The sequence below is a fragment of the Telopea speciosissima genome, chromosome 4, assembly GCF_018873765.1.
Source record: "Telopea speciosissima isolate NSW1024214 ecotype Mountain lineage chromosome 4, Tspe_v1, whole genome shotgun sequence".
Taxonomy (NCBI): Eukaryota; Viridiplantae; Streptophyta; class Magnoliopsida; order Proteales; family Proteaceae; genus Telopea; species Telopea speciosissima.
This window is the reverse complement of record NC_057919.1, coordinates 35,262,566-35,274,862: the sequence shown is the minus strand read 5'-3', so window position 1 is coordinate 35,274,862 and position 12,297 is coordinate 35,262,566. Positions and strand designations below refer to the sequence as shown.

At 38.8% G+C, this 12,297-nt stretch overlaps 1 protein-coding gene across 1 annotated transcript; it reads left to right on the top strand.

Moving 5' to 3' along the window:
- Positions 1-3,156: 3,156 nt before the first annotated feature.
- On the top strand, positions 3,157-11,836 carry LOC122659722 (beta-galactosidase-like). The gene is made up of 18 exons (XM_043854833.1): positions 3,157-3,321; positions 3,880-3,975; positions 4,096-4,208; positions 4,597-4,663; positions 4,956-5,048; positions 5,162-5,305; positions 5,781-5,872; positions 5,956-6,061; positions 6,272-6,359; positions 7,628-7,746; positions 7,863-8,033; positions 8,163-8,347; positions 9,128-9,222; positions 9,355-9,461; positions 9,583-9,696; positions 10,225-10,332; positions 10,437-10,657; positions 11,449-11,836. The coding sequence occupies exons 2-18, from the start codon at positions 3,880-3,882 to the stop codon at positions 11,834-11,836; spliced, it is 2,307 nt and encodes a 768-aa protein (XP_043710768.1). The 5' UTR covers positions 3,157-3,321.
- Positions 11,837-12,297: the final 461 nt, after the last annotated feature.

The following is a 12,297-nucleotide window of genomic DNA, read 5'->3' as shown; positions in this document are numbered from 1 at the left end:
ATACCTTGCGACTTATGATGCAGCAAAAGAAGGTGTTTGGCTGAGGAAGTTCCTATTAGATTTGGAGGTTGTCCCTGACCTTGTCAAGGGCCCCATTCCCCTGTTATGTGACAATAGAGGGGCTATTGCACAAGTTAAGGAGCCTAGGGCTCATAAGAAGAACAAGCACGTGTAGCGGAAGTATCACCTCATCAGAGAGATTATCCAGCAGGGTGACGTGAGTATCTCCAAAGTGGACACAACTGAAAATGTGTTTGATGCCATGACAAAGGGTTTGTCTCCTAAAGTGTTTGAAAAACACATGGAGGGCATGGGTTTAAAATGTATGGAAAATTGGCTTTGATGTACAAGTGGGAGATTGTTGGATTTATGTGTCCATCAAACCTGGATTTATGTGTCCATCAAACCCGGTTCAATCTGGTTTAGTCCAGTTTACTTTGTATGTATTGAACCTTTTATTCAGTTTGGTTTAATATTATCACATGCGATATAAACTTTTTGAGTATTATATGTCCATAAGTTATACTTAAAATGGTAGTCACGACTAGGGTTTGGGTTGGGCACCCTTATCATATGGTCGACGCATTGGGTATGCCTAGACATGTGATGTGAGGGTACAAATGCGAGTACTCACATGTTTGATGTGTGTATTGGGGAATAATCTACTTTGTCGATTTTCTCGTGTATTACTGCTAGATGTAGGATGGGACAGACATGTGTCACCGATACCCTGTACCTAAGAGGACCTTGGCACTGCAAAATGTGACTGCATTCTTTGGTTCATCAATGACTAAGACTCAAGTGAGTCAAAACCAATGTTCTGGGAATGTACAAATATTTTGTGAGTGAAGGAGTTACTCAACATGGTCTACCAAGATTGAGGTTGTCTGTAAATGGTCGGATCAGAATCTGGATCCAGTGCCGTTTTTGGAAATGGTTTTTCCAAAACCTATTTTACATAAAATGATAGATTGTTTATAGTTATTAAATTAAAATGTTTTATAGAGTTTTACGGGACCTGATCATATACATAGACACTCTTATATGGATACGTTCTTTGGAATGGGGTTTGATATTACTAGTGTATATGCCCTAGATTCCATAACGATGGTGTTGATTAGTGGAGGGTGGTACATGGTGATTTATTATCATGTAGGGGTTTATTTGGATTTACTAAAATAATTGGTTATTTATTTAATTAATGGATATGGTGCTAATTGTAATTATCCATAAATTAAAATAATTAATTAATTATATTATTCCCTATTAGATTCTACTTCTTCACTAATTAGAAGCACTACAGGATTAAACAAGATCAAGCCAATGAGGAGAGAGAGTGTCAGACTCTCACTGGGAATCATCCAACCAGGGTTTTAGAACCCTATTAATTAAACACAGTAAGGAGAGGGGGCAGCCCACGTTTTCTCTAGCCCTTGGACGAATTTGGCTTCCCCCCCCCCCTCCTTCTCTCTTGTGATCTCTTCTCTCCCCTTATTCTTGCTCTCTAGTATTTGAGAGTTAGGATTTGGGAAACCCAGATCTGTGCTTGAAGAACTGAAGAGGATCTACGATTGGCTTGGAGAACCTTGGCTGCACCATTGGAGGTTCAAATCTGTCTACCTGGAGTGCTCGTTGGAGGAAGAACCACTGTTTATTGAAGGAGCAACACTTGAGGCTCATCAGGTTAGCATGTTCTAGTTAATTCCTCTTGTTATTAATTATTGATTATTCATGGTATGTGAAAGAAACCCGAATCGATCTCTTTCCGTTGTGCATTCGGGTATGGGATGGATCCCTCTTTCTATGGGATGGAAAAGATATGAAATTTCTCTCTTAGGGATCCCATAATTTTATGGGACAAGTAAGATGGATTGGGTATTGGTTTATCATACCATATCTTAATTGGATCACAATAGGGCACCCATGGGCGACCATGGGCAACCCTAAAATTTATGTAAGGCGCCCTAGGACAACCCAAACTTTCCAATATTTGTGAACCCAGCTTGATACATGAGTACAACGATTCCATGGACTGCTATTTGACTAACACTCCCCTCCACCACTATTATCCCCTTGGTTTTGATTGTTACCAGCATTCAACACCGGAACATCATCACCCCCACGGACATTTATCTATCTCTGTCAATTAGTAGTGGTATACTACTTCTGTATTTATTTGCATTTCATACTATAACATCCGATGATCCAACAACACATACAAAAATGGGAGAAGAGAAAGATAAGAGAAAGATAAGAGAAAAATAATCATAAAAAACAGAAGGCAAAACCTGTCTCTCTCTTTAATTTCCAAATTCCTTCTCCTTAGCCTTATGAGGGAGGATAGGGGTGACATGCAGGCGAGAAAGGGGGAAGGCAAGGAAGTGGAGAGGGGATGGTGGGCAAGGTGCAGGAATTAGGGAAGGAAGATAAGGGGGATGGACATGAAATGCAGAGGGCTGGGCAACAGAGGAAAAGGGGGCCAATGGCTACAGGGAGAAAACACAAGAGAGAGAGAGAGAGAGAGAGAGAGAGAGAGAACTCTGAGTCAATTTACAGATTCTATTCTTTCATCTCAACTCTCCAAAATGATTCGAGAGGGTAGAAAAAATATATATAGCGAGGAGAACTTTTTTTTTTTTTGGTGAAATATAGTGAGGAGAACTACTTCACTCTTCACAGTGACATGTAGAAGGACCAAACATATGATGGCATTTTCGAACATTATAATTGGGCTTGATTGTTGTGTTCCGTTTAAGGCCCATCGACTTCATAGTGTTTACTTAATTCAAGATGAATGGTATTTTGGTTATTCTGCGTAAGTACTATCAAACATTGAACGTGTCTCACGGGGTTTTCAGTAAAAAGGGTGTTTTGAGATAAATTTCCATTGGACAATCTTTTGTCTAATCTTAGAAAATTTCATGATTAGATTATTGAGGTAACATGCCGTTTGACCCTATTCATCATATTCAACTTTTATCTAATCTTAGAGATTTGGCTCATAAGATACTATTTTGGGCTTAGACTGCTGCTTTACCCGATTTAATTACTCTAATGTTAGAAATTTGTATTATCAGATCTACCTATATATACAAGTTGTTTCCCTGTCAAGGATGTATATGATCGATAATGGAGTACTCTAAGAGAAAAATGCTACTTCTTCTAGGTTTAAGCACCCTGCTGTGTTTTTCAACTTCACTACTGACGCATGCAGATGCAGCAGCAACACAGGTCACTTATGACAATGGCCAACTTCTACTCAATGGAGAACCCAGAATTCTGGTTTCTGGGGCTATCCATTACCCACGCAGCACAGCAGAGGTAAAGTAGTATGAACTTTTTGATGAGTTTTTTTCTTCCTATAATTAATTTGTTCATATAAATAAATAGAGATTCCCATGGGTTCGGATCATATCTGAACGGATCTGGGAATGCAGCGGAAGAGATCAAAAACCAGCCTTTGATTACAAGCGCACGAATTCGAACGATCTCCTTTACGATCTTCGAATATCTTAAAAGGTTTTTCCACGAAGAAGAACTTCACACCACGAATCCTTGGGATGAGATGGAATCCCAAGAGCACACAAATACTTGGAGAATAAAAAGAGAGGGAAAATTTGGTTTCCAGTGTTAATGATATGGGGCCTTAGGGTTGGAGTATATATATATATAGCCAAAACCCTAAGGTACCCCACCTTTGCAATCTTTCACTCTAAATAGGAAAGGGAGAGAGGGGGGCTCCCTCCCCTTGCTCACAGCTTGGGTTAGGCCACCCCACATGGGTACCATAGATCGGGTCCAAGACCCAGATCCGATTAACAGTTCAAATCATACACTTCATTGGAAACACCATTATTAATTTCTACATTATTGATTCAGATGTGGCCAGATCTTATCAACAAAGCAAAAGAAGGTGGACTCGATGCAATTGAGACTTACATTTTTTGGGATTTCCATGAGCCCAATCGTGGCGAGGTTTTAATCTCAATCTATAACTGATGGTTTATGAACAAAATATGCCTATTAACACATTCTAACTGTTTTTGTACCTCTTTCTATTTTTTTTTTTTGTTTTCCTGTATTTTCTCTACTTAGTTCCATTTTGAGGGAAACCTAGACATCATCAGATTCTTCAAGACAGTGCAACAAGCTGGGCTATATGCCATTCTTCGCATTGGTCCTTATGTCTGTGCAGAATGGGACTATGGGTATGTAATTCATATAAATATGACTCACTAAAAGTTTGAGTTTTTAGGTGAAACGATAGCGAACATGGTATATTGAGCAGGGAAGTCTGAGTGTTAGACTCTGGGAAGTACATTGGAAGGTTTTACCGGACATTTCTTCTCCCTCTGTGCTGCGTGAGCTTCACATGCAAGGATCATAGGATCTTGACTTACACGTGTGGAGAAGTGTTGATGTATATAATATTTACACTGCCTTCACTAAAAGTTCGAGTTTTTAGGTGAAATGGTAAAGAACAGAAAGATTAACATGGAAATGCGACACCTTTATCCAAAGGGTGCTAACCTGTATACTTTCATTATTTATATAGACTCCACAATTACTAACTAAGTGCCTTTTCTTTTTTATCAGAGGATTCCCAGTGTGGTTGCATAATCTACCAGGAATTGCATTCAGAACAGATAATCAAGTTTACAAGGTTAATTCCAACGCAGAATTCCATTTTTGTTGCTTACATATAGGGAAAATGTTCTTTGCAGTAGGAGCGCAGGATGCACCCAGACACATGGGGGTGGCCGAAATGATCGTCCACCCCCCTGAATGACTGAAATGACCGCTCTATCTCCCCCCGCGTCTAGGCGCAGCCTGCGCCCCCAAGCCAAGAACATGGTCCCTTACATTTATTACTTTTAGGGTTCATGGGCTGTGTTTCAGAGTACCGACAACCATTAATTTCTGCCTTCTGACTATTCATTTTTTTTTACTTACAGGATGAGATGCAAAAATTCACCACCAAAATTGTTGACATGGCTAAACAAGCTAACCTCTTTGGTCCACAAGGAGGACCCATAATCCTTGCACAGGTCTCATTGTTTTTGTTGTTGTTGCTACTATTATTAATTAATAATGTTATCACTAGCTATATAGTATGATTACTAATTATTTGAATAATGTTTGGTTGATATCTGTACAAAAGATTGAGAACGAATATGGGAATATCATGAAACCATATGGAGACGCAGGGGAAAGCTATATTCAATGGTGTGCAAAGATGGCTCTATCTCAAAATATCGGAATTCCATGGATCATGTGTCAACAGGACGATGCACCACAGACTGTGGTATACATAAATATCATTAATCATATATTTCTTCCTTCTTGCTTCTGTTGGGTATGTTTGGTGTTAATAATTAATAATGCAGCAAAACAGAGATTTGCAAAAGAAAAAAGATAATACAAACATAGAACACAGAGTTATGTGGTTCACTCAAGATGGATATGTGCACGACCGAGCGACAACCAAAGAGCTTCCACTATTCTAATGAAGAAATTATAAACACATACACCTCCTTAGAAGATAACTCATATATATAGCAGCTCATGTAGTGCAATACAGAGTAATCTTCATCTCCAAAAGTACAAAATTATCCTCAATATAAACGACTCTCAAAAATTCAACTTGGGGCTTCCAAAAGATTTAGATTAATTGAGATCAAGTTTCATTAATAGCATTTGGTTCTTAATTATTATTATTATTTTTTATGTACACTTGTTTGGCTCTTTGGTAATTCCTTCTTGTTTGTATTTTGGATCAGATAAACACACACAATGGATTTTATACCAGTTTTGATTGGAAGCCAAACAATCCAAAAAGTCCTAGAATGTGGACTGAGAACTGGACTGGCTGGTAAGTAAGCTTTTAACTCTTCAAAATTACTACCAACAACCCAAAATGTCCTAAAATTTGAAGGTTTTCTTTCTTTCTTTCAGGTTCAAGGGCTGGGGCCTCCCAACCCACATTAGAGCTGCTGAAGATGTGGCTTATGCAGTTGCCCGTTTCTACCAATTTGGTGGTGTGCTCCAAAACTACTATATGGTTAGTTTCCCCTAGTCAGATTAACACCTACACTATTAATTAATAGAGACTAATCCTTTGATTTGCATAAATGCTAGTTAAGAAACCAAACAATTAATATATAAATAGAAGTTTGTGGCATTTGCATAAACATACGTACATACATACATAGGTGGATTTTACTTTTATGTACATTGAGAAAGAATTTAATATTTTCTTGACTTCTTTCAGTACCATGGAGGAACCAATTTTGGTCGTTCAGCTGGCGGACCTTATATCTCAACCACTTATGATTATGACGCCCCACTTGATGAATATGGTAATTATCAATTCAAATTAATATTAGACTTGTATGTGGCCACTATTTAAAGAAAGGGGCGCTGTTCTCAGGGCCGGAGCGCAGGCTGCTCCCTGGCACATGGGGGTGGGAGCAATTACAACCCTGCACCCCTGAGTGGCAGGCCCATGTGCTTGGGCGCAGCCTGCGCTGCGGCATAGAGAACAATCTCCCTTAAAGAAAATAGAAGAATAATTTTACTCCTACTTCACGGAGAGGTTGTTTCTCGGCTCAAATCCACAATCATTAGGTTGAAATGGAGCAACCTTACCATTGTGTTGAGACCCACCCTCTATTTGGACTAAGGGTGTCAAAACCAAACCGAAACCAAATATCAAACCCGAAGCTATGCCAAATTAACCGAACCGAACTGAATAAATTCGGGTTGGTTTCGGTTCTAGTAAATGAGCATTTAATCTGGTTCGGTTCGATTTCAGTTTTAATTTAAAAACCATTGGTTTGAACTGAAACCGAACCAAATACCACATTTTAATCCAAAATTATTATTATTTTTTTAAATGGTGTTGCCTTTCGTTTTGGAACTATAATTTTGATGTGTTTTTCTGACTTTATTAATGGGTAAGCTGAAAGATAAGATCAAAAAATGGAGAACTCACTGGGATTCTTATTTATTTATTAATATTTCTGGTTCTTTTAAGGTTTTGTGAGTATTTTATTTATACAAATGGAGTTTCTTCACAATTGACAGTCTAACAGAATGGAACCGTATTGAAGAACCAAATTGGAACTGTATTGGAGAACCAAATTAAACCCGTATTAGAAAACCAAATTAGAACCGTAATTGAACTGAACTGAACAAGAACCAAACTGAAACCGAACCGATTGACACCCTTAATTTTGACATCACAACAGAAGACTTGAAATTACAAAAATGCAATTACTATTACTAGCGTTACACATTATAATTACTAAAATGCCATTGTTACTTCTGGTTTGCATTGCAACATAAATGAACTACTAGACCAATAATGTTGGCCACGTTTTAACTTGTAAAATACCAAACAAGGAGAGGGATAGGCACATTGCCCGTGTGCAGTAAATTAACGGATTATACCAATGGGGGAAGAGAGAGATAGACATAGTGGGTGCTAGCTTATGGTACACCGGCAGTGTGCCCAGCCTTTTCCCTTCAAATAATTAAGATGGCATTTTGACACAAAAAAATACCCTTATGATTATAATGACTTTCTTCTCTATAAAAGGAAATTTTAATATATCAAACTTCTCAGGGCTTCTCAATCAACCAAAGTGGGGACACCTAAAGCAACTTCATGAACAGATCAAATCAGCTGAGAAGATTCTCACTAAACAGTCAATTACACACAAGGACATCCAAAACGGTGTTGTGGTATATTTTTCAATAACCCATCCTTAGTAATTCTTCTACCCATTTTTGTTTTCTGTAACTCATTGGAATTGAGAATGAGAAAAGAAGTAATTAATGTTGTTTCAATTTGTTTTTAGTTTTCTACATTCATGGACAACTCTACTGGAAAATCATTCTGCTTCTTGAGCAACAATGATACTAAACAAGATTTGAATATTGAATTGGGAAAGAATGGCAAGTATTTCTTGCCTGCTTGGTCTGTTAGTCTTCTTGCTGACTGCAACAAAGAGATCTACAACACTGCTAAGGTAATTAACAGGGACAATTTATTTACTTACTTTGATAATGAAATTTGTTTTAATCCTTTCTTATAATTGAAGTTTTTCATTGTCTTCCAAGGGTTTCAGAAGTTCAAATTTTTTTTTGTAATTTTCCAGGTCACCACCCAGACATACTTGAAGAAAAAAAATCCAAGCAATGTTGATACTCAATTCAATTGGTTATGGAAGGCTGAGCCCTTGAAAGATGCTCTCACAGGAAAGGGATCTTTAACTACAAACAAGCTTCTTGAGCAAAAGGCAACAACTGCTGGTGCCAGTGACTACCTGTGGTACATGACTAGGTAGCTTTTGGTCACCCTCCATTCTTTCTTCTCTTTTTTTTGGTTTTTCCTATGAGGCAAGCCCTGTTAGGGACTTGGGTAGAATTCATCCTTAAAAGCTAGCCGTTAAGAAAATGGTGCCTAAGTACCTATAAGTATTTACATCAGGCTACTCACATCCAATGTGGCTCGTCTTTCGCATGGAAACCCAACAATCTCCCCCTCCACGCGGGAACTATCAAGATCTTCCCCATCTCCTCCTCCATGTGGGAGCATCCAAGATCTTCTCCGATTTCATCTTAGGAGGGGCACCAGGTGCCCATGCCCTGGCTCTACCGTAACATTAGCTTTGATACTACTTGTATTGGACTAATTAACCATGAGGAAGAACCTAAGTAAACAATCACACACAATGCAATGAGTTTAGAATTTACCGGGGTTCGGCATGATTGCATACATCCACCCAGAACTAGATATTTTATACTACTTCCTGAAAAAACTTTCTACATTACTCTCCCCCTCACAAAGTACTTCATTTTGCTTGTAGTTAGGGTTTTCCACATAGAGACAATATACAGGAACCCCACAACTCTAATCCCCACACAATTACAATTTTACCCCGTACATGTAATAGACCCCAAACCCAACCAAGTGACAATTACAAACCCGATTACAATTATGTGGACCATTACAGAATACAAGATACACCCAACTCCCAACAAATTATAAGTTGCATGCCTTACTTTTTAATTTGATCCGATCAGTATATTAATTATGTTGTTGTTGGGATCTTACATTCAGTGTGAACATTGATAATTCTTTCGGTCACAATGCGATCCTGCATGTGAATACAACAGGCCATGTACTTCATGCTTATGTCAACAAGAAGAGAATGGGTAATAATTTAAACTTGATTAGCTTAAATTTAACTTTTTCTTCCCCCAATTATTTAAGTGTTAATGTTGATTTAGATGTTGTAATCTCATCTATTAACTTAAATTTCTAAATTTAATTTGGTGTATTAACAGCATCTGATTGGAGTAGTGGTGGTGGTAGTTTCGTGTTTGAAAAACCAGTCACATTGAAGACAGGCATTAATCACTTATCTTTACTTAGTGCCACAGTTGGATTAGCGGTACATAATTCAATTTTCTCAGTTACCAAGTTCACAAGTAAAATAAGTGAAAGTTAGAAGAAGAAAAAAAAATTCATCAATTTCACATTTGTTTTTTCTTCTCTTTTCCTCTTTCATGCAGAATTATGGTTCATTTTTCGATTTGGTACCCACTGGAATAGTTGGTGGCCCAGTTAAATTAATTGGAAATGGTAATGCTACTAAAGATCTATCATCAAACGAATGGTCCTATAAGGTAATACATATTATTAATAATTATGAATTATTGATTCAATTAATAGTGGTTGGTTCATTTTTTTAAGTTTCATAATTAGGGGTGCAAGTTTAATCTTCATGGCCCGAGCCCGCCCTTAGCCCGAACAGGGCCTTGGCTGAGATACCTTGACCTTGAAGGTGGGTCAGAACTGGAAATTTCTCACCATGAGTCAGGGTCGGGCTGGGTCGGGCCAGGGTTGAGACCTCGGGCTGAGTACGACTCAACCCTGTCTTCTTCTTCTTCTTCTCATCCTGACCCAACCCCTACCTTCCCCCTCCCCATGGTTAGGGCCAATTAGGGTCAGCCCGGCTTGGCCCGGCCCTGAGGCGGATCAAGATTGAATTTTTCTGGCCTTGAATAAGGGCTGGACCGGGCCTAGACCCAACTTAGGGGACTCAGACTTGAGTTGGAATTTTTTAAAAACCCGTCCCAACCTGATCCTGTTGCAACCCTAGTTCAATATCTCAAATTCCAACTTAAATTAATTATTACTTTCTTTGTATGCAGATTGGATTGAACGGTGAGAACAAACAATTCTACGATGATAGACTTTCCCGGGACAAAAAATGGACCTCAGAAGAACTACCCTTGAAGAGGGCAATGACGTGGTATAAGGTACACACACACTCACTCCAATATAACACATTATTAATGCTAACTAAGTAGGATTTAAGGATTTGAGTAATTAATATATTAATGTGTGTAATTATTAATGGCAGACAAGCTTCAAGGCTCCTCTGGGTAATGATCCTGTGGTGGTAGATTTGTTGAGTATGGGGAAGGGACATGCCTGGGTGAATGGACACAGCATTGGAAGATTCTGGCCCACAATGATTTCTAAAGCTCCTCAGGGTTTCGATTGCACTGAGACATGCGATTATCGTGGAGAATTCACTGATAAAAAATGCATGATTGATTGTGGCCTTCCTTCTCAAAGATGGTAAGAAAGCTTATTCCACTAGTTAGGTAGGTATGTTACTCACCATATGAGTAAGTATCAGCATAACCAGATTTGATATACCAACCATGTTGGGCTCGGCCCAGTTATTGAAAACCCAGGTCCAGGCCAGGGTCTGTATGGCTCAGCCCAGGCCTAGTCAGGCTCAAGGTTGGGCTGGGATATCTCAGGCTATGCCTAGCACTCCTTAACTCACCACAAGCCAAGTTTGGAATAGTTTTTGTCATTTTATGTTAAATTTACACAAATATGAAAAAATTAAGTTTTATTTTTCAATAGAGGCCTTTGGATTCTCTAGTATGGAGGAGTGATTTGATTCAGATTGAAGGAACAAAAAGAACCATGGACAAACCTAAAATGATCTTGGGGGAAGATAAGCTCGAATAGAGCTGATTGGAGACCAAGGATCCATGTAGCGGACCTCATTCAGTTGGGATAAGGCTGAGTTGTTGTATAAAAAAATTTAATTTTTAGCCTAAATATTTATATTCTTAAAATATTAAATCAATCATGTATATTAAATATAAATTATGATACTTAATTCATAGCCTAATCTTGCATACATAACTATATAGGGTAGGGCCCGGCTAGGCTGGATTCAACCCCAAGCTGCAACCCAGGCCCGAACTGGTCCTAGCCTAGCTAGCAGGCAAAGTTGACCCAGATCCTGAAATTTTTGGTTTGGTTGAGGCTTGCTGAGCCAAACTTGCACCCTTATTTTTCTTCTTATTCTTCTTCTTCTTCTTATAAGCTAACTATTAAAATTACTATAGGTACCACATCCCACGATCATTCTTGAATGCTGAGGATAACACATTGATCTTGTTCGAAGAAATGGGTGGAAATCCTACACAAATAAATTTCCAGACGGTCACAGTAGGAAAGGTATGCGGGAATGCATATGAAGGAAGCATCTTGGAACTCTCATGCGGCATAGGTGGCAAAATCTCTGCTATCGAATTTGCCAGCTTCGGAGATCCCCAAGGCACATGTGGATCATTCAAGAAAGGTAGCAGCGATGCTCCCAACACTCTATCTGTGTTGCAGAATGCATGTTTAGGAAAGGAGTCTTGTTCGATCAATGTTTCAGGAACAACTTTTGGATTAAGCAGTTCCAACTCCAACACCCCCAAGAAGCTAGCAGTGCAAGCTGTTTGCTAGGGAGAGATATTTTTCATCCAATTTTGATCATCCTCCTTTTCTGAGAAATAACACAATGTTGAGACCATTTTTGCTTTATACAATAATGTATTGAAATCTTACCAAAAGAAAAATTAATGTATTGAAATGTTGTCATAGTTTTCTTAAACTTTCTTGACTCTTTTGCATCGCAATTCCCAAAAATGGTGGTTAATTCATTCTTTTAAGTTTCATAATTAGGGGTGCAAGTTTAACCTTCACGACCCGAGCCAGCCTTGAGCCCGAACAGGGCCTTGGCTGAGATACCCTAACCTTGAAGGCAAGTCAGGACAAGGAATTTCTAACCCTGAGTAAGGGTCGGGCCAGGGTTGAGACTACGGGTTTAGTACGACTCAGCCCAGCTCAGCCCAACCCTGTCTTCTTCTTCTTCTCAACTTGACCCAACCCCAACTTTCCCCCTCCCCATGGTCAGGGCCAATTAG